The sequence below is a fragment of the Cervus canadensis genome, chromosome 11 (assembly GCF_019320065.1).
Source record: "Cervus canadensis isolate Bull #8, Minnesota chromosome 11, ASM1932006v1, whole genome shotgun sequence".
Taxonomy (NCBI): Eukaryota; Metazoa; Chordata; class Mammalia; order Artiodactyla; family Cervidae; genus Cervus; species Cervus canadensis.
Window position 1 is genome coordinate 21,639,337 of NC_057396.1, and position 23,350 is coordinate 21,662,686.

General features: G+C 41.7%; 1 protein-coding gene across 1 annotated transcript in view; it reads left to right on the top strand.

The window, feature by feature from the left end:
* Window positions 1–23,350, top strand: part of HTR3B (5-hydroxytryptamine receptor 3B) — a 40,694-nt gene that overhangs the window by 12,869 nt on the left and 4,475 nt on the right. Inside the window, exons 3-6 of the mRNA XM_043482222.1 lie at window positions 11,303–11,347; window positions 11,796–11,905; window positions 12,583–12,752; window positions 13,263–13,420. Coding sequence (XP_043338157.1) covers window positions 11,303–11,347; window positions 11,796–11,905; window positions 12,583–12,752; window positions 13,263–13,420 — 483 coding nt within the window. The remainder of the gene's footprint in view (window positions 1–11,302; window positions 11,348–11,795; window positions 11,906–12,582; window positions 12,753–13,262; window positions 13,421–23,350) is intronic.

A 23,350-nucleotide genomic window follows, 5' to 3' on the forward strand; every position in this document is an offset into this window, starting at 1 on the left:
AGATTGCATTAAATCTATAGATCAATTAAAGGAGAGTCAACATCTTGACTTCTAATCCATGACAACACTGTATCTCTCCATTTGTTTAGTTCTTTAATTCTTTGTGTAACGTTTAACATTTTTCAGTTTTGCACATATCTGGTTAAATTTAATCTCTAAGTAATGCACATTTTTGATGCTATCATAAATGGTATTTTAATTTTAGGTTTATGTTTCTTGCTGGCATACAAAATATAAATGATCTGAATATATTGGTCTTGACCCTGCCATTTCATTAATTTTTGAGCCTTTTTTGTAGATTTTTTTCAGATTTCCTATGCAGACGATCATGTTGCCTGTAGATAATAAAAGTTGTACTTCTTTCTTTCCAACCTTTATACCTTTTCTTTTATTGCGTATTGCACTGGCTCAAACCTCTAGTACAATGTTGAATAGAAGGGTACACTGTTCTATAAATATAAATTCAATAAACATGTTTATAGTATTGTTAAGGGTTCTTACAACTTCAATTTTTTTGCTGTTCTATTAAATCATGGAGAGGTATATAAAAATCCCCAACTATAATTGTGGTTTGTCTCTTTTTCTGTCATTAGATGCATATACATTTAGATTATATGTCTTCTTGACAAATAGAACCTTTTGCCGTTATGAAATACCCTTCTTTACCTCTAGTAATACTTTTTTCTTGAAGGTTTTTTTTTATGCTTACTTTTTACGTGGTATATATTTTGCCTTCCCTTCATTTTCACTATCTGTGGCATTGTATTCAAAGTCATTTCTTAGAGCAAGTAGTTTGGTCTTGCTTTTCCCCAACTCTTTATTTTTAAATAATTATAAATTTATACAGAGGTACTGTTCACCCTTCACCCAATGCCCCCTGTATTTATCTTGCATAAATTTGGTATAGCAGCAATATTAGAAAATTGACATTGGTGCTTATTCCAATTTCTCTAGTTTTACATATACTTACTTGTGTGTATGTGTATTTGTGTGTGTGTTTCTCTATAATTTTATTATACATGTAGCTTTGTGTAACCACCAGTACCACCACATCGATCTACACAATCATCACAGGGCTCCCTGGTACTGTTCACTTATAGACACAATCCTTTCTTCTGACAACTCCTGGCAACCAACAGATCTCTTCTCCATCTGTATAAGTGTTATTTGAAGACTAGTATGCAAGTGGACCCATATAGTATGCTACCTTTGGGGCTGCCTTCTTTCATTCAGTATAGTTCCCTTCAGGTCCACCCAAGTTGCTGTGTGTATCAATTGTTCACTCCTTTTTGTTGCTGAGTAGTGTTCCAGGGCACTGCTGTTTTAACCTGTCAATCTGTGCATTTTAATTGAAGTGTTTTATCCATTTATGAATACCATCTTGCTATTTGTTTTCTAGCTGTCTCTTCTGTTTTCTGCTCCTCTTATCCTGCCTTATTTGGGGTAAATTAAATATTTTTTAATATTTGATTTTAGTTCCTCTAAAATCAAATTGACTTTTTTGTAATCCCTCTGTGTATTATTTTTAGATGTTATTTTAGGGGTTTCCATACCCATCATTAACTTAATATAATGTACTTAGAATTAATGTTATTATAGTTCATATAAAATATACAAAACTTGCAACAGTAAAATTCCACGTACCTGTTCCCTTTACATTTGCATACATAATGTATCCTACAATACAATGTTATTATTTTAATGTACTTTGTTAAAATAATTCAATAATTTCTCTTTATTTTAATGGAGGTGGTTTTCTATGTTAATATTTGAGTGCTATGCTATGAATTACAGACTGATATTTTGACTGAGATTCAGGTATTGAAATTGATGGAAAATAGTTTAAAGTAAAAGTATAAATTATCTGTTATAACAGGGTTCAAATTACTTTTTATCTGATGTAAGTTATTTTAGCATAATTTTCCCCTAGCTTAGATAAACCCCTACTCATTATTTCCTCATAAGCAGGTGCATTTAATGGAGCACACACAAAAAATGCCCCGTTTAGCAAACAGTTTCACTTTTCCCAGCTTTACTTTCCCACTCACACTAGTAAAAGCACTATATCCAGGATCCTAGAAAATACTTTTTAATCCAATGGCAGAAAGTGCCCACTCTTACTCTCCACAACATAGTCTTACACAATGCTCCAATAGAAAACTCCTTTACATCTCTTTTCTATTTTGATGTTGATCTAGAATTTTGGAGACAATTTTCTGGGGCTGCATCTTCACCTACTTAAGAGATATTAGTCCTTGCTCTTTAGTTGTCAGTAGGTTTTTATGTCTGTATTGTTTATTGGACATTGTCCAATGGGAAAAGCATGACTTGAAAAAGATATGATATGAACTATGTTACATGAAACTCCAACACAGGAATAACATCAGCTTTGAGTAAGAGATGAAGACAGGTTTATAGGTCTCTCCTCGTTCTTCTACTTTCTGACTTCATATTGATGAAGGTAAAGTAGAATTGTTCAGACTTTCCTTTACAGGTTTATTTGGAGATAAGGGAAAGAAGTAAAGTCTTTATATTAATATTTTCCCTTGGAACAACCATATCAAATTGAGGTTTTGTTTTGTTTTTTTTAGAAGTTTAGTCTTTATTACAAAAAAACAATAATCACCAAAAGAATTACTGAAAACCGGGACAAATTAGTTCACATTCACCAAATAATTTGACACCCTTAAAGCTTGAGATTATCATTTCTGTAAACTATAAAACACTAGGCCTCTGCAAGAACTTAATGCATCACTCCATCAATGACAGTGAACTTGGAGCTTCTGGTCTGGCAATGCTTAGTTGCCCATATGACATCTGAAATCCAAATCTGTCCACATAAGTGCAAAGAAATGCCCTGTGGGCCAAAGCTTCGAGCCAATAAAGTTCATGTCACTCCACTCCTTGTTACCTACCCAATACCTCAGGACAACTGACGGTTTTAGATCGCTTACATGACAATCACACCAAGAGATGAGAATTATTAATATATTTTGAAATAGTGTTTTTTTTTAATCTTTCATGTGTCTGAACTAGTTGAAGATATCGAATTGGAAATTTTGGTCTAACTCTTCCTACCCTAATAAGAGAAAACAAAATCATATCCATTATGATAGGTAAGGAGAACACTATTATTTTTTCAAAGATAATGCTTTTCTCCACTGTTGTCAAATACACTATATGTTAGACGTATCATTTTATTGGATATGGAAAACTTGTCTTCTGAAATATGGAAAAATCTTACATTCCATCCCTCTAGTTTCATCCCTATCTCCTGTCTTGACTTTATCTTCTACGTGCACTCAATGTTACAATGAACCTGAAATTATTGGGTCCTGCCTGTATGCTGTTCATTCTGCTGTTTCCTCAACTAAATGTGTCTCCTTTATCATTCTCCATGTACAAAAGATTATAGCCCTCAAATCTCAGCTCCTAAAAGAAATTTTACTCAGTTCTGCACTCTGGCAGCAATGTCTCCTTCCTTTGAATACAATGAAGTATGTATACTTCTTCATGCACGTAGTTGAATGTTAAAATGACACTTGCTGTGCTGTTGTTTAGTCACTAAGTCGTGTCCAACTCTTTGCGACCCCATGAACTGCAGCCCACCAGGCTCCTCTGTCCATGGAATTTTCCAGGCAAGAACACTGGAGTGGGTTGCCATTTCCTTCTCCAGGGGATCTCATCAACCCAGGGATTGAACCTCAATCTCCAGCATGGCAGGCAGATTCTTTATCACTGAGTCATCTGGCAAGCCATATCTCATACTCTAATGTATTAATAGCTACGTGAGGGACTTCCCTGGTGATCCAGTGGTTAAGACTTCACCTTCCAATGCAGGGGGTGCCAGTTCAATTCCTGGGGGAGCTAAGATCCACATGCCTCATGGCCAAAAAAGACATAGAACAGAAGCAATATTGTAGCAAATTCAATAAAGGTTTTAAATATAACCTATATCAATAATAATAATAAAAGAAACACTATTTAAAAATAGCTACTGGAGGGAAGGGTTTTCTAACTCATGATCCTATTTACCACAATATTCAGGACAGTATATCTTACTTCGGGCTTCCCAGCTGGCTCAGTGGTAAAGAGCCTGCCTGCCAATGCAGGAGACATAAGAGATGCCAGTTCAATCCCTGGGTCAGGAAGATCCCCTGGAGAAGGGCATGGCAACCCACTCTAGTATTCTTGCCTGGAGAATCCCATGGACAGAGGAGCCTGGTGGGCTACAGTCCATAGGGTTGCAAAGAGTTGGAAATGACTGAAGCGACTTCACACACACACACACACACACACACACACATCTTCCTTCAAAGCTAGCTATGTAGATATTTGCCTAATCAGTTAATTAGAATATGTGAATTCAATTCTAGAATCATCTTTACGAATGACTTAGTCTAATATGCCTTGCAAATGTCTATATTACATTCAGGTGGGCTGATCCTAAGGTTCCTTCCAGAGGCATGACTGATTTGAAGAACTTGATGAAAATCGCTCAGAGATCCTGCTCAGACAAGGACACTCCCAATGTGAATAGATAACTTGCTGGATGCGTCTGCCGGCAGCTGAACTGCTGGCAACTTTTGTTTAGAGCGAAGAGCTCTCAGCTCAGCTTTCATCACTGCACCTCGCTTCCATTACAATGTTTTGCCTCCTGTTTTATTTACATGAAAGACTACAGTCTCGTCTTAGAATTTCTGGGTATTATGAGTACCTTGGGGAAATCTGATTATAGAGATAATCTACTCAACAGTGAAGAGTTTCCATTTGTTTCTATTGAGTTTTGTCAATTCCGAATCACAGATACCTTTGTATTCCAGTCCATTGACTAGAGCCTCCCAGCCAGACGTTGAGGCATCTGTTTCTATAGTCTTCAGAACTGGGAAAGATAAATAAGAATGTGCGGGAATTATCTGTATATTTGCTAACCACCAATTTAGATCTAAATAGACTCCCTCTGTTAGGAAGACTAATGAATTCCAATTCTCTGAAATATCCTTTGCTTTTAACAAGCAGGATGGAAGGTATCTAAAGAAAAAAAAGAGAGAGAGATACACAGAGGGAAAAGCTGTGAATAATGCCACCAGAGAACCAATTATGTTCACCAGCTGGCATTGAGAAACTTGTTTCTCTTGACAAAAAAAAAAAAAAAGAAAGACTTCAGTTTTAGCCTCAAACTTCTTTTTGACGTTGTGTTCTTTAGGGCTGAATAACCAATCCTCCCAGACACCCCCTCTAAGATGTTAGGGAAAAAATCATTAACACTATTGTTATGTGTAACATGACAAAGGGCTGGGCAGGAAGAGAAAAACAAGCAAAGGCATCAACATGGCAGTTAATAAGAACCAAACTGGATACAATGACAGTGGGAAGGAAACATTAGAATATAGAGACCTTCCTCTCCAGCCACATGACTGAGTCAGCAAGATGCACAGTGGTGAAGAAACTGGTCCAGACACTTCATAGATGTAAAAGGATATTTGTTAGGAGAGAGTAGTGAAAAGCTGTATTACTTGATAATGGAAACTACATTTCGGACTTTTTCTCCCTATGACGAGGGGACCCTCGTTGACTGGAACTAAGCCTATATACTCTCAGACGCTCAGTCGTGTCCAGCTCTTTGAAAGCCCCTCAGCAAGAATACTGGAGTGGGTTGCCACTTCCTCCTCCAGGGGATCTTCCCAACCCAGGGATCAAACCAGTGTCTCCTGCATCGGCAGGTGGATTCTTTACGACTGAGCCACCTGGGAAGCAACTAAGCCTAGGGGGGAGTCTTTTTGTGCTTTAGTGGGTGAGACATGATCTATTTCAGGCTGTCTCAGCCAGTGGACCTTGGAAGAAAGAAGTGTCACCCAATCAGGGGTTCTCACTAGAGGTCTTATTTTTTTAAGTCTTTACTGAATTTGTTTCAATGTTGCTTCTGTTTTATATTTTGGTTCTTTGGCCACAGGTAAGCTCCCTGCCCTGAGCCCCACAGAGCTGATATTGGCTGGGAGTCCCCTCTGTCCCTCTTCCAAGCTGTTTCTCGGGGAAATACTGTGAATTCAGTGTTTTCACTTTGTACCATCAGTCCTCCATATCTTTGGAGATTGCAGATATTTGTGGATTGAACCAACTCTGCATCAAAAATATTTTATTTATTTATTTATTTAGCCATGCCCAGCAGCTTGTGGATCTTAGTTCCCTGACAGGGATTGAACGTGGGTCCTCCGAAGTGAAAGCATGGAGTCCTAACTATTAAGACCAAAAATATATATATTTTTTAAATTCCAGAAAGTGCCAACAAATAAAACTTGAATTTGCCTGCCATGCGCTGACAACTATTTACATGGCATTTATACTGTATTGGGTAATTATGAGTATTCTAGAGATGATTTGGGCTTCCCAGATGGTGCTAGTGGTAAAGAACCCACTGCCAATGCAGGAGACACAAGAGATGTGGGTTCAATCCCTGGGTTGGGAAGATCCCCTGGAGGAGGGCATGGCAACCCACACCAGTATTCTTGCCTGGAGAATCTCATGGACAGAGGAACCTGGCGGGCTACAAGAGTCAGACACAACCAAAGTAAATAAGCACATTATAGCACAGAGATAATTTAAAGAATACAGGAGAATGTGTGTAGGTTATATGCAAATACTTCTCCATTTTATACATAAGGAAGTTGAGTATCTGTAGATTTTGGTAACCAAGAAGGTTTTGGAGCCTCTGGAGCCAATCCCCCATGGATACTGAGGGGCAACTGTATACCATCTTAAAACCTGCCTTTCCCAAGTATCTGTTTGAAGTTCATAAAAATCTGTAGAGCAAGTTCACTCAGGCTAGCCTTTGTTGAACAATTATAACATGGTTATTCTATCTGTGAACCATCCTTTTTTTCTCAAGGTACCTAGAAATATTTATGCAATAACAACTTGCTTTCTTGATTGCAGAAAGGGGGAACTTTAAAAGTTTATTGTTTCTCTTTCAAACTATGCCACCCCCCGTGTACACCTGTACAGTACTGAGTTCTGCACAATTCCGGGTGCACCCCCTCCAAAGAGCAAATACCAGTGGCACCTCCCTAGCCCCACCCAACCTGGATTGAGGACACTGGTAGTCTTGACCCTATGCACGAACCTCATATATTTTTGATGTGGTTGGATAATTCACTGAATAATTAATTTAATGTATCTTGTTCTAAAGAATGGACCTGTTATTTGCTTTCATGTCATAACTCCCCAGCTCCATTGTTTTACTGAAATTGGTCTTATACTTAACATTACAGAAGTACAGAGGTTACTTAAATGACTCTTTACTTTTGAACCAAAATCAGCAGGAGGAGCATTTCACATCTTATTTTACATATTTTCATCTTGGATTTTCCATATCTCTATTCTCTTTGAATGATGCAACTTTTAATGATGGATTATGAAAGTGAAAGAGTTGCTCAGTTGTGTCCAATCCTTTGCGACCCCATGGACTATACAGTTCATGGAATTCTCCAGCAGAATACTGGAGTGGGTAGCCTTTCCCTTCTCTCCAGGGGACCTTCCCAACCCAGGGATCAAACCCAGGTCTCCTGAATTGCAGGTGACTTCTTTACCAGCACAAAGGAAGTCCAAGAATACTGGAGTGGGTACCCTATCCTGTCTCCAGGGGATCTACCTGACCCAGGAATCAAACTAGGGTCTCCTGCGTTGCAGGCAGATTCTTTACCAACTGAGCTATCAGGGAAGCCCATGGGAAGAAATGGATTATCTGTAGTCTGTATCAGCCTTCTCACTTATACATTCCCTGGAAGTGTTTTCAAAAATGGTTTCCTTTTTCTCTATTAATACATTTTTAAAATGGCAGCTCTATTGATGTATAACCCAACTACAAAATTCATCTATTTAAAGTATACAATTCAGTGGTTTTAGTATATTCACAGAGTTGTGCAACCATCACCACTATCTAATTTCAGAGCATTTTATCACTTCAAAAAGAGCCTTCATACCGTTAGCAGTCACATCCTGCATCCCATCCCCACCAGCCCTAGGCAAACACTAATATAATTTTTGCCTCTATAGATCTGCCTATTCTAGACATTTCATATAAATGGTATATTACAATAAATGGCCTCTTGTGACTGAATTCTTTCATTTAGCATAATGTCTTCAAGGTTCATCTATATCATAGCATATATCATATTTCATTACTTTCTTTAGTGCTGGAAAATATTCTGTTGGATGGATATATGCTCATTTTGTTTACCCGTTCATCAGCTGATGGGCGTTGGCTTATTTTTACTTTTTAACTGCTGTGAACATTCCTGTATTGGTTTGCTTTTTTTTTAATCTGTACAGGTTTTTTTGAGTGTGTGGACTTGTTTTTCAAGTCTCTTGATTGTTCACTTAGGAGTGCAATTCCTAGGTCATATGGTAACTCTATATTTAACATTTTAAGGAACTACCATACTGTTTTGCAAAGTGGCTGCACAATTTTAAAATCCCACTAACAATGTATGAGGGCTCCAATTTTCACCATTCCTCCTAACAGTTGTTATTTTAATTTTATTCATCCTAGTGGGTAGAGTGGTATCTCATTGTGGTTTTGATTTGCAGTTCCCTAATAACTAATGATGTTGAGCATCTTTTCAAGTGCTAATTGGCCACATTTATATATCTCTTTTGGATAAATATCTCTTCAGGTCCTTTGCTCATTTTTTTTTAAATTTGTATTGGACTATAGTTGATTTACAATATTGTATTAGTTTCGGGTATACAGCAAAATGATTCAGTTATACATATACATACCTATTCTTTTTCAGATTCTTTTCCCATTTAGGTTATTACAGAATATTGAGTAGTCATTAAAAAAAATTTTTTTGGCCACACAGCATGTGGGATCTTAGTTCCCTGATCATTCAAACCCATACCTCCTGCATTGGAAGTTCGGAGTCTTAATCACTAGACTTTTAGCCAAGTCCCTAAATTATTTTTGCTGTGGTAAAATACACATAATATAAAATATACCATCTTAACCATTTTTTAAGTGTACAGTTCAATGACATTAAGTACATGCTCATTGCTGTGCAATGATCACCACTGTCCCTCTCCAGCACTCTTCATCTTCCAAAATTGAAACTCTATACCCATTAAACACTGACTCCCAATTTCCCAGCCCTGGCAACCATCATTCTACTCTCTCTCTCTCTGAATTTGACTGGTTTAAGTACCTAGACTTAGTGTGTAGTGGAATCACCTTGTCCTTCTGTGACTGGCTTACTTTGTGACTTAGCATAAAGTTTCATCCATATTGTAGCATGTGTCAAAACTTCCCTTCTTTTAAAGACTGAGTAATATTGCATTGTATGTATACACCACATTTTGTTCATCCATTCCTCTATTGATGGATACTTGGGTTGCTTCCACCCCTTAGCTACTGTGAATAATGCTGCTGTGAGCATGGGTGTACAAATGTCCGAGTCCTTGTTTTCAGTCCTTTTGGGTAAATGCCAAGGAGTGGAATTGCTGGACCATGTAGTAGTTCTATTTTTAAGTTTTTAGGAACAGCCACACTGTTTTCCATAGCAGCTGCACCATTTTACATTCCCAACAATAGTGCACAAGAATTCCAATTATCCTCACCAACGCTTATTTTCTGCTTAAAAAAAAACTAGCCATCCTAATGAGAGTGAAATGGTATTTCATTATGGGTTTTGATTTGTATTTCCCTAGTGATTAGAGATTATATAAGCCAACTCTGACTCTGACTGCCATAACAAATAGCGTAGACATGGTGACTGAAACAACAGGAATTTATTTCTCACAGTTCTGGATTCTGGGAAGTTCAAGATCAAAGTTCTGGCCAATTTGGTTCCTAGTAAGAGCTGTCTTTCGAGCTTGCAGATGGCTGCCTTCTCACTGTGTCTTCATATGGAGGAGAAAGAGAGATCATTCTCTCTTCCTCTTTTTCTAAGGCCAGCAATCCTATTGGATGAGGGCCCACCCTTGCAACCTCACCTTAGTTATCTCCTAAAAGTCCTATCTCCAAATACAGCCACATATGAATTTTGGAAGAACACAGTTTGGTCCATAGCCATGATGCTGAGCATATTTTCATGTGTTTATTGGCATTTGAATATCTACTTTGTACAAATGTCTGTTCAAGTCTTTTGTCCATTCTTAAATAAGGATTTTGGTTTTGAGTTGTAAAAGTTCTTTAATATTCAGGATAATAACCCTTTACCAGATACACGATCCACAAATATTTTCCCACATTCCATGAGTTGCCTTCTCACTACGTTACATTCTTTGATGCTTGTTTTAAATTTGGGCTACTTATCTTTTTATTGTTGAGTTGTAAGAGTTCTTTATATATTCTAGATACAAACCTCTTACTAGCTATGTGATTTGCAAGTATTTTCTCCCACACTATGGATTGTCATTGACTTCCTGTCATTTGACTTTAAAGCACAAAATTTTTAAATTTTGATGAAGTGCCATTTACTTCTTCTTTTGTTGCTTGTGCTTATGGTGCCTTATCTAAGAAATTATTGCCTAATTCAAAGATTTACTCCTATGTTTTGTTGTAAGAGTTTTGTAGTTTTAGCTCTTATGTTTAGGTTTATGATCCATTTTGAGTTAATGTTTGTATGTGGTATAAAATACTCCTTTTCTTTTAATCCCTAAGAACCTAGTAACTATACAATGTTTTTGTTTTTTTACTAGATTCAATATGAAAAAAAATTTAATGAAGAGGATTTTTTTTTGTTTTGGGGGGCTTTGCTTTTTTAATCACTGATTCATTGCAGAATGGGGAATCACATCTATTTATACCATCAAAAATATACCTCACTTGGATTAAGCTATTTTATAAGCAGAGAAATCCAAACATAAGGTAACAACAGGAAAGGCTGCCAATGGCAATTGAAATATCAATAATACTCATTCAGAGATTAGGAATAACATCTTAATTACAGATAAGAGTTTGGTCTCATCTTTTTAGTCCAGAATTGGCTATGACTATATATCATCTTTTAGTCTGATTAATGGCAGAGTAACTATTAAAGTAGGAAAGAGATTAGCAAATCATTTAACATGTCAAGTGCAGTTAAAACATCGTTTTGTCATAGATAATACAGTAAAACTTATAGCGACAGGTGTATGTAATAAATAACTGGGAATACTCAGATCTTAAAGAGTCAAGGTAATGTTTTTAAAGTCAGCATTATTTACTTGGATGCAGTTGTCTTCCTCTGAATTGTCATGCTGTTGAATTGGGCTTTGGTTTACTGATTCTATAAGATTTGTTGTGTATTTAATTTTTGCTTTGCAGGATACACAGAATCAAAAATTAAAGACAAGCGTATGGTATCGTGAGGTAAATGATTGTTTTTTTTCCTTCTATGCATGCTGGACTCCTGAAATTGATCTGCTGAAAAATGTAATTATTTGAAAGAATAGATAATTATCTTTTTTTTCCTTTTTTTGGCTGCACCATGTGGCATGTGAGATCTTATTTCCCTGACCAGGGATCAAACTCATGCCCCCTGTAGTGAAAGCTTTGCCAGGGAAGTCCCAGGAATAGATATTATCTTTCCTTTTATAGTTCCTTACATCTGCAGCAGACCTGATTTATTAGAATCTGAGTAAGATATATGGCTGCTGTTTCTCATTAGGGAAAACATCTTTAGGAGTTGGATGAGAAGTCCTCTCCCCTAACAGATAGTAGCAACAGGCTGATCAATTGAGTTACTCATCCAAATTCCTCTTCAGTTCTTTGATGGGGCTGACATTGCCTCTTTGTGACATTTTCTTTTTGGCTACAGGTTTGGGATGATGAGTTTTTATCCTGGAACTCCAGCATGTTTGATGAGATTAGGGAGATCTCTCTACCTCTGAGTGCCATCTGGGCCCCTGATATCATCATAAATGAGTAGTAAGTGTGTTGGGGTGTGTTTCTGTGAGTTGTAGACTGCTTAGAATATTCAAGCCAGTTGCTGCTTCCTTTCAGACATTGTTACTATTTTTTGTTTCTCAACTTGAAGAAGAGCTGTATTGTTGGGAGCATTCAGGTTAGCAGTATCAAAACCATGATTGACATCATTTAAGATACAGTATGTGCGTGCATGCCAAGTCCCTTCAGTCGTGTCTGAATCTTTGCAATCCCATGGACTGTAGCCCACCAGGCTCCTCTGTCCATGGAATTCTCCATGCAAGAGTACTGGAGTGGGTTGCCATGCCCTCTTCCAGGGTGTCTTCCCAACCCAGAGACTGAACCTGCATCTCTTCCATCTCCTGCATTGGCAAGCAAGTTCTTTACCACAGGTGCCACCTGGGAAGCCCTTTAAGATAAAGGTTTGATGGCTAATGCTTGATGCTACCCATTGATTATGTCTGTGTTTAAACAGTAGCAAGTGAGTTGACTCATGAGGCTGCCATTGCTGAACCCACGTTTGCCAGGTGACTGTCTCATGGAAAATGTGATTCAGTCTTTGCACTTCTGGGCTAGTCTGGGATGATATATGTTCACTACCATCTCAAAATCAGTTCTGTTTATGTATTAGAATGATGAAAGTTCACTCTGTAACACAAGATCTCTTGTGTTTCACACAGTGTGGACACTGAAAGATCACCTGACCTTCCCTATGTCTATGTGAACTCATCTGGGACCATTAAACACTCCAAGCCCATCCAAGTGGTCTCTGCATGCAATTTGGAGACATATGCTTTTCCATTTGATGTCCAGAATTGCAGCCTAACCTTCAGTAGCATTCTGCACACAGGTAAGTCATGAGAGGTGTAGTCTGCTAGTGGGCAAACACACTTGTGCTGGGTGGGCGCACAAAGGTGAAATTATGTTATGTGGTCCCTCAGTTGATTTTATTTTTGCACATAACTGACCTTTTATAAATCTAAAAATCTTCTTGCAGTTATTTGGCTCCTGCTGCAATTCAGACTAACCACAGTATTGTGCCCAGAGATAGGGCCCATTGCTGCTGTTGGTTTGAAAACACAATATTAGACCTCCAATGCCATTGAGAACGTTACAGAATTCTCATTCTATAGACAATGGCGTGCAAACCCTAAGTTCATAGCTGCTTTTTTTTCATGACCAGAAAGTTTTTGTTCCTCATCATTACCCCTAATTCAAAATGGTATATTGAACCCCATCTCAGTAAGACTGTCCATATGGGAGCAAGAATAAAAAGGAAGGGTTTGAATTGGGAATTAGAAAAGTGGGTTGTCTTCGGTGCCTTTTTCTATGGGAAATCAACTGTTTATGTAATTTTCAGTGGAAGATGTAGACCTGGCCTTCCTGAGGAGCACAGAAGACATTACACATGACCAAAAGGCATTTTTGAATGACAGTGAGTGGGAACTTCTTTCTGTGTCCTCAACCTACCGCATCCTGCAGAACAGCGCTGGAGATTTTGCACAGATTCAGTTCAATGTAGGTTGCACCCCTCTTCCTGTCCCTGTTGCCCACTTCTCTGCAGTCTTTCACCTTCCCTATCAGGCTGAGCAATCTCTGCTCTCCTGCATCTTCTCATTCATATCACCTAAGCACAGCTGATTCAGATGGCTCCAGACATCTGTTTGCATCTGAGACCAGAGGTTCAGCCGTAGATCCTACTGGAGCGATTCCATACATGAATATAAAGAGGATGGTTTTTGGACTCAGAGCCCCGAACCAGCCACTGCAGCAGGAATCCTCAAGCCTTTCAGCACATATAACATTCTCACTACTAATTGCTACTGAGAAAGAAAAAGAAACCCACACACAACAGCAACCAAAATTAGGAGAAAAATGTCTCTTCAATATGAATGTCTTGTGTGACATTAAGTAAATTATTAATCATTCCAGATGCAAATACATAAAATTATCATATTATTAACTTAAGTAACTTGAGGGATTAGCTAACCTGTCACCAGCAGGATCCTCAGAGACCATTGGTGGTTTCCAGATCTGAGAAGTACAACTGCTCAGCAAGGACCAAATAAGAACCCAAACTTCTCAGATGCGCCACCAGAAACGCTTCTGGCTGCACTGTTCCTGGGGAAATGTGTCCACTAGGTGCTTGGAGGGGGCAGCTGGGAGCAGGACAGTGAAGCCTGCTGCTTGGCAGTCCAGGGGCACCGTCACCCCTTCCCTCCCGGCAAACCTCCCTGACATGTGGTCTGCAGCAAGTGTCTGCAGCCAATAGAGTTGTCATTAGTGTTCAACCCTGCTTTTCTGCACAAAGTCAGCTAGTGATGGGGGTAGCTGGAGGGTGGGAGGGCCCTTCAGACCAGGTAATCTGATTGAAAGCTAGAGACTACAGACAGGTCAGGATTAAGCCCAGCTGAATTCTCCTAGAAACAAACCTTTTGAAAATGAAGGAAAAAATTAGACTACACTAAGGTGCTATGGTTACAATGAATAATTGCCTGCTAAGGAGGATGGTGATGGTGAAAGAAGCGATTATTGAGGGTACAGAAGCCCTCCATTGGTTAAAAGGTGTGGTATGCAGTTTTCTAGTAAAGCACTTGTTAAAACAAGGCCTCTTAAATACAGCTGTGATTTGAACCTGACTGATGTATAATGCTGGGCACCAGCTAATCCCAATTCACTCCTTCCTTGGCCTTCCTGGTAGGGCTTGAGTCCTTGCCTCTTCTACTTGGTTTTTTAGCAAAGCTTACATTGTGGCTTGTTTGTCCACTTTTTTACCGAGGGAAAGGGAGGGGGGAAAAAGAAAGCTTTTTTAATTTCAATGAGTTTCTTGGCTCAGAGTAAACACCTCATTAATTTTAAAGATATCAGCCTGCAAACATTATTAATGCAGCCCGAATAATGGAGAGCATTAAAAGGAAATGTGAGGGAGTAGCACGTGCAAGGTGGAACACAGTCACCTACCAAGCACTCCGGAGAACACTGCACACACCATTACCTACACCGCACGGAGGAGAAAAACAAAGACGGAGACGGGGCAGGTAAACCAGAGGGTGGGAGTGCGCACACACACACACTCGCCCCCTCTCTCTCCATAGAGCAGCCGCTATTTGTAGTTACATGTCACCCTCTACCCTAAATATCATCTTCTCAACGGTGGTCAAGTTTTTCTGTGTCTAGCTCCATTTTAAATATGATGAACACAGGCATAAAATATTGTTAAAGGGAGGAGAGGCTTCCCTGAATCCCAGGGAACAGGTCCGTGTTTCTTTGCTGTCTTCCCTGCCATGCTTCTTCTCCATTCAGGGTTTACGCTGAAGGCAGGCGGAGAGGGCAGTGAGCCGATTTCTTGTTCTGGGAGCTTTTCCCAGGGTTCTGTTGCCATGGGGGCTACGGTAGGTTATTTGGGGGACGGTGAAAGAGGAGAGTGAAAAAGTTGGCTTAAAGCTCAACATTCAGAAAACTAAGATCATGGCATCTGGTCCCATCACGTCATGGCAAATAGATGGGGAAACAGTGGAAATAGTGGGAGACTTTATTTTTTGGGCTCCAAAATCATTGCTGATGGTGATTGCAGCCATGAAATTAAAAGACGCTTACTCTTTGGAAAGAAAGTTTTGACCAACCTAGATAGCATATTAAAAAGCAGAGACATTACTTTGTCAACAAAGGTCTATCTAGTCAAGGCTATGGTTTTTCCAGTGGTCATATATGGATGTGAGAGTTAGACTGTGAAGAAAGCTGAGTGCCGAAGAATTGATGCTTTTGAACTGTGGTGTTGGAGAAGACTCTTGAGAGTCCCTTGGACTGCAGGGAGATCCAACCAGTCCATCCTAAAGGGGATCAGTCCTGGGTGTTCATTGGAAGGACTGATGCTGAAGCTGAAACTCCAATACTTTGACCACCTCATGTGAAGAGTTGACTCATTGGAAAAGACCCTGATGCTGGGAGGGATTGGGGGCAGGAGGAGAAGGGGGAGACAGAGGATGAGATGGTTGGGTGGCATCACCAACTCAATGGACATGAGTTTGAGTAGACTCCGGGAGTTGGTGATGGACCGTGAGGCCTGGTGTGCTGTGATTCATGGGGTCGCAAAGAGTCAGACACGACTGAGTGACTGAACTGAACTGAACTTCCTTCCTCCCTGGTCCTGGGGAGTAGAATCCTGAGAAGAGTCACAGATCTTGGTGAGGCAGGGAGCCGGATTCAGGAAGTCCTGCAACTCTGGAAGACAAAGTAGGCTGAGTGACTCTCCAGGTCTGTTCCTTGCCCCCTTGACCTCTCTCAGCCTCCGCGGCTCCCCGGTTCCCACTGTGTGCACAGTGATGGCTCATGTCCTCTTACTCCGTGCCAGACATCCAACTCTGAATTGAGCAGTCAAGTCACTCTGGTGTCCTTCAACAACCTTTAGGCAATGATGTGAAATTCAGAGCCCAGTTTCCTGCCCAGAACCCACCAGGGTCCTGACAGTAAAAGGCCAGCTTCCTCTTAATCTAATCACCTGCTATGTCCCCATCCAGGCTGCCCAGCACGGGGTTGGGGACAGATACGGCAGAAGGAGGAACAAAGATATAAATACATGTTCTGCCTGGGCCTGATGTACACGCTGCCGCTGACACTGAATCAAATGCTCCGGGTGCCGGTTGGTTCCTGCTAACGTGCAATCGTATCTGTGGCTCCAGGACATGTATTGTTGATCAGAGAGCACTGCTGACTCCTTGGAGTCAGGCTGCATTCCACAGGGAGCCCAGAGCAGAAGAGGCACATCTGTGTGCAGCCTGGTGCCCGAGCCAGTGGCCACGGGAGGGGAGGCTTCCTTCAATACACTGTTGGAGGCGCTGGTTCCCAGAAACAGGATGAGCATTCAATTTCTGTACGGCAGTGCTTTTTTTAAAAGTAATTTAATTTATTTATTTATGGCTGTGCTTCGTTGCTGCTTTATGGGTCTTTGTTGCTGCATGGCTGCTACTCTGGTTGGTGTGCGCTTGGGCTTCTCATTGCTGTGGCTTCTCTTGTTGTGGAGCACAGGCTCTAGGGTGCTCGGGCTCCTGAAGTTGCAACTCATGGGCTCTAAAGCACATTTCAACAGTTGTGGTGAATGGGCCTCGTTGCTCTGTGGCATGTGGTATCTCCCCAGACCGGGGATCAAACCTGTGTCTCCTGCATTGGCAGGTGGATTCTTTACCACTGAGCCACCAGGGAAGCCCGTGTCTAGCAGTGTTTTGTTTCCTTTTTGTTTTCTAAAGGATGACGGTAGAAGTGTGAGGAGGTAGAAATGGTACCTGAGAACTCTTACTGGATGCAAGGGCTTCCCAAGTGGTGCTAGTGATAAAGTACCCGTCTGCCAACGCAGGAGACATAAGAGAGGCCAGTTTGACCCCTGAGTCAGGAAGATCCCCTGGAGGAGGACATGGCAACCCACTTCAATATTCTTGGACATAGGACTCTGCAGGCTACAGTTCATGGGGTTGCAAAAAGTTGGACATGACTGAAGTGACTTAGCATGCACGCATTGGATGGAAACTGGCAGACAGTTGTGGGAACTAGAGTGAGCCCCGACCCCAGATATCCTCTCATGGAGTAAATGCTCATGTGAGCAGGAATTGGGGAACCTACAGCGGACTCCTAGAAAAATGAAGAGGGGCGTTTGTGAAAGAAATATGCCTCATATATCCTATTTTTCAGATGTAATTTTCGTTTTTAGATTAGAGTAGATTAATTTTGTTGAGATATTGACTGAATGCCACTCATAAACTTGATAGAAGATCCTTCTAAGCTCTACAGGTCACTCCAGAGAGAAAGCGAGAGAAAGAGAGAATTTGGACCCCTAGAAACCCTCCAGGGTCATTTGAGTAATCCGGGAATCATGGACTTTCTGCTAAACCAACTCGACCCATGGTCTAGATCCAAGAAGCTCTCCCTCTTGCGCAAGGATCTTACTTCAGTGGCAGCAACTTTCCCATTCTTTCTGAATTGGGAATGTTGGGAGGGGCTTGGGAGAGGAGGAAAATGGGCTTCTGTATGAAGCGTGAGTCTGGGCGTCAAAATTCCAACTATGTCATAAAGACGGTCATGCAAAATTGAGTACTGGTGGGGTCTACCATCAAGGAGGCAATTAGAGGCTAACCTTGGGGCCTATTCCATCTCCAAGGAGCTCTCCACACACACATTCTGAATTAGATTGATCTCTTTCATTAACATCAATAGGCTCCAAATACCTTTGTGTACTTATTATTACCTGGCTTTAATGGATAATGAAATTGTGGCATAATATTGCTAACACCTGAAGGGTGTCTAATGGAGAACACGGACTGAAACTAAAGTGCTTTTTCTTCCCTTTCTGTGGAATTTAAAGGTACCAGCTCCTTTAGTCCATTAGAAATGATAGGCTCTAGGTAGGGGCAGTTCTGCGGAGAGCAGTGTCTTGCTGAGCTGGTGATGTACCATCCCCCTGGCATACGGAGTCACTGCCTCTGACATGACTTGCAGAGAAGTGGCCCCCAGAAGACTGACTTCAAGAGGGGAGCCCCACTTTGGGCTCACTCCACTCTCTCACCCATTGGAACTAAGAGAACCATTATTAGCAGACTCTAATACAACTCGACACACCTCTTTTGAGTTCTTACCCTGTGCCAAGGTCATGGCTAAGCACCGAGGACACCAGCATGAATAAAACAAGACTCTAGGTTCCTATCATGGGGCTCAAAATCTGCCCAAGGAAACATGATAACGATGACCACAAAACCAAGCCCCGACTCTGTATGAGGCACCATTTAAAAGTTTGTATATGTAATCCTTACATCTCTGGGAGACGGGGACTCCATGTATCCACATTTTTACAAGTGGTTGAATTGCGGTGCACCTTAACCAAGGTTAACAGGTGACTCGTGGAGCTAGGATTTGACACTGCCTGCCTCGTCCTGTACGATGCTGACACATGACTAAAGAGAACCGGTATGTTTCAGTCCATTTTGTGGCATTTTCCCACTGTGTGTTACTGGCCAAGTCACCTGTATCAGGTTTTTTTTTAATTAATTAATTTATTTTATTTATTTGGCTACACCGGGTCTTAGTTGCAGCATGCAGGATCCTTTAGTTATATCATGCCAGATCTAGTTTCCTGATCAGGGATCGAACCTGGGCCCCCTGCATTGGGAACCTGGCCTCTTAGCCACTGGGGACCACCAGGGAAATCCCCACCTGTATTAGTTTCTTCGGGTTGCCATAACAAAGTACCACTTTAAGACAATAGAGCTTTCTTCTCTCATAGTTCTGGAGGTCAGAAGCCTGTAATCAAGTGTAGGCAGGGTTGGTTCCTTCTGGGCTCTCTGAGGAACAGTCTGCTTCTTGCTTCTCCCTTAACTTTAGGTGGTTGTTAACAATCTTGGCTTCCCTGGGCTTGTAGGATATATCACTCCAATGCCTACCTCCATCTTCACATGCCTGCAAAGGTATTAGCCTTGGTATGTCTCTTCTCTTCTTCTTACAGGGACACCAGGCATATTGGCTTGAGGGCTCACTCTGTTCTGTAAGACCTCATCTTAACTAATTTCACTTGCAATGATCTCATTTCCAAATAAGGTCATATTCTGAGCTTCTGGAAGGACAGGAATTTTAGGGAGCTTTACTCAACCCAGTGGAGCTTCCCAGGAGGCTCAGTGGTAAAGAATCTGCCTGCCAATGCAGGAGACACAGGTTCAATCCCTGGGTTGGGAAGATCCCCTTGAGAAGGAAATGGCAACCCATTATAATATTCTTGCCTGGAAAATCCCATGGACAGAAGAGCCTGCTGGGCTATAGTCCGTGGGGGTCACAAAAGAGGCAGACACAACTAGTGATAAGCAACAACATTCAACCCAGTAGAGTCTGCCACCTTCTGACTCCCCCAAATTCATGTCTGTCCCATGTGCAAAATATAGTTACCCTATCCCAATATCCCCAAATGTCTTAGCCTATTTCAGTACTGATTCTAAGACCAAAAAGTAGTGAAAGTGTTAGCCACTCAGTTATGTCTGACTTTGTGACCCCATGGAGTGCAGCCCACCAGGCTCCACTGCTTATGGGATTTCCCAGGCATGAATACTGGAGTGGGGCCATTCCTTCTGCCTGGGAATCTTCCTGACCCAGGGATGGACCCGGGTCTCCTGCATCGCACGCAGATTCTTTACAGTCTGAGCCACCAGGGAAACCCTCTAAGATGAAAACATCATCTCAACATAAACTCAGAAAGTCTCAAATGTTATCATCAAAGCAAGCATAGATTCTGGGTATGGTCCATTCTGGGGCAAACTTCTGTCTACAGACCTGTGGAATCTGGTTCCTGATCCCATAAGACGTGGGGTCAGGAGTCAGGGGCAAGAGTGGGGACCTGTCCTGTCAGCAGTTCTAACTCTAGTATTTAGGATTTAGGATTGTGCCTGACCTCTTTTCATGCTCAATTCATGTTTCTTGAACACTGGCATAAAGGGCTTTGAGGATCAAATGAGATCATGAGGACAAAACATTTCTCAAAATGTTTTGAGAATTAGAGTTTCTTTAGGCTGCACTGGGCTTGTAGAGAAAATTAGACTAGTCCATAAGTAGTATTGCCCCCAAATCATCCTAAAGAAAAAGGTGGGTCCTTTGTTCTTGAAGAAAAGCAAAACTGTAGGTACTGTTTGATCCATCTTAAGAACTGGCTCATCCTTGGTAAAAGGCAGAAGACTGGATGAAGTGGTTTTGGAAGGCCTGTCTAAGTTTACGATTTTATGTCAGCTTATAACTTATACAATTTTTTGAGTTGGAAAACTTTCTGCTTTATGTCACAGCCCAACTAATTGTCTACCCTTGTACCTACTTGTTTCCTTTCTACTTTCAACTACTGTTGACATCCAGTGAGGAATATCCTCACAATGAGACTGGCTACATAAATTTGTGGGGCCTCATGCAAAGTGGAAATGCAGGGTACCTTGCTTAAAAATTATTGAGGACTTCAAAATGACACCAGGCCAAGCATGGGGCCCTTCTAAGTGCAGGACTCCCTCTGACTGCATGAAGCCAGCCTGCCTCCCAGCCTCTCAGTTCTTGCCATGCCTCTGCCCTGACACCTTGCGGAACATGAGGTTCGGTGAAATTGCAGTTTCTTGGGAACCAGGGACCCTAAGGAGCCACACTGCTGCTCTTTGGTTCCGACCCAGATTTCTGTTCACTCTCAGCATCAGCCTCTGGGTGGAGAGGAATCATCTCAGCATGTGCTATTTACGTGGGAACTTTATTTAAAGAGTACAGCAGCTGATCTCAATTGTACCCAGGATGGTTGGCGAGGCAAAAGTAAACTGCTTTTTAAAAACGGGGGGAAAAATCAAGGCTTGGAGATGTTCGACAGCATCCAGAGTCCCTTAAGACAGCACGTGGAGTGGAGGGCTCAGGAACTCCGCAGCTGCTTTGACCCTAAATCTGGGCTCTCTCTGCCTAACCAACAGGCCTCCTTGTGCTTCTCTTTGGGGTAGCATTCCTAGTCTCTTCATCTCCTTTATGTAACATCCACCGTGAAGTCTCAGGGGGTCTTCTCGCCTCTACCCTCCAGAGACAGCAGACTCGGTCGCCCCCCATCCCCACAGCCCAGGTGGGGCCCACAACGCAAGACCTCGTGTGGACTCTGGCCTTGAACTCCCTTCTCGCCAACCCACCTACCGCGGCCACGCCCGTCACAGCACGAGAAAGCAAGGGAAGAGATGCAGGGTACTGTCAGTTCATGGTTTTTCTTGTTGACTGCACTTTGGTAAAAATGTATTTTAACCAAATGATGGCAAAACAGTGAGCGTCACTCTGGTTTAGATGTTTGCAGGCAATTAAGTTTAATGCGGAAGACCACAGTCAGACTACAATTGGCTAAATGGCCCTAGTCGGCTGAGTTCCACTGAGTCAGGACATGCTTCCAGACCCAAAGGCTGAGGAGCCCTGACTCCCACCAGCAAGGTGACATCTCATCTCACCCAGCCAGCCTCCTCCCCCACCGCCTTCTGCTCAGTCTCCTGTCTATGCAATTCTTTTCCAGGCAGGGAGGCCCAGGTGAGAGAGAAGACCCTGGACTCAGCTCAGAGGTCTGATCAAACTGAGAGGAGGCTGTCTGGGAAAGAGCACAGAGCTTGGAACCAGAAGGTGCAGGGGCACATCCCACTCACTCAGCTTACTGAAGGGGCTGAACTTTATTTTCAAAAATCTATAGAGCGGGATGCCATATTACCTGCCAATAAACTCACACTGAGTATTAAATAAATCACATCCCATGTGAAAAAGGGTCTAGCACACTTTCTGACATGTAGAAATCATTCAGTTGTTTGGTGAATCAGAGAAATGGGAGGTTTCAGACATTGGTGTGTTTTTTTTTTTTCTCAAATCTAACAGCACAGGGCCCAGAACATTCATTTGTTTAGTGAACATTTACTGAATGTGTGTGTGTGTGTGTTTTCAGCCCCTGAGTCGTGTCCAACTCTGTGACCCCATGGACTATAGCCAGCCAGTCTCCTCTGTCCATTGGGTTCTCCCGCCAAGAATACTGGGGTGGGTTGCCATTTCCTTTAGGGGATCTTCCCGAATCCAGGCTCAAACCCATGTTTCCTGCATTGGCAGGTGATTCTTTATCACTAGCTACTAATCAGTTCAGTTCAGTCGCTCAGTCATGTCTGACTCTTTGTGACCCCATGGACTGCAGCACACCAGGCTTCCCTGTCCATCACCAACTCCCAGGGCTTGCTCAAACTCACGTCCATCGAGTCGATGATGCCATCCAACCATCCCATCCTCTGTCATAAAATAGGCATTATTTTTGACTCCATGAGGGATTAAAAATTACCATTCTCACCCTCAAACGGTCCATAGTCTGATGGGGGAAGCAGCCCTGTCATATCCTGTTTCTCTCCAGGAAGGATGGGAATAGATTTTGTGTTCATTATAGACACATCCTATGACCATCCCAGAGAAGCTTGGTATAGGAAAATGGCAGTGGCTCTCACTGTAATTTTATGAGACTTAAATTCCCAGCTATAAGATTTCTCTCACAGCCCAGTGGTTAAGAATCCACCAGCCAATGCAGGAGACACAGGTTTGTTTCCTTGCCTAGGAAGATCCCACATGCCCCAGGGCAACTGAGCCCCTGCACCACGACCAGTGAGCCTGCGCTCTAGAGCCCGGACGCTGCAACTAACGAAGCTCACTCAGCCTAGAACCTGTGCTCCACTATGAGAGAAGCCACCGCAGTGAGAAGCCCACACACCGCGGCTGGAGAGTAGTCCCCACTCGCTGCAAGCCTGCGGGCAGCAAAGAAAAAAAATTAAATTAGCACAGCCAAAAAATTAATTAATTTTTTTTTAAATTTTTTTTTCCAGTGGGTTTTGTCATACATTGATATGAATCAGCCATGGATTTACATGTATTCCCAATCCCGATCCCCCCTCCCACCTCCCTCTCCAC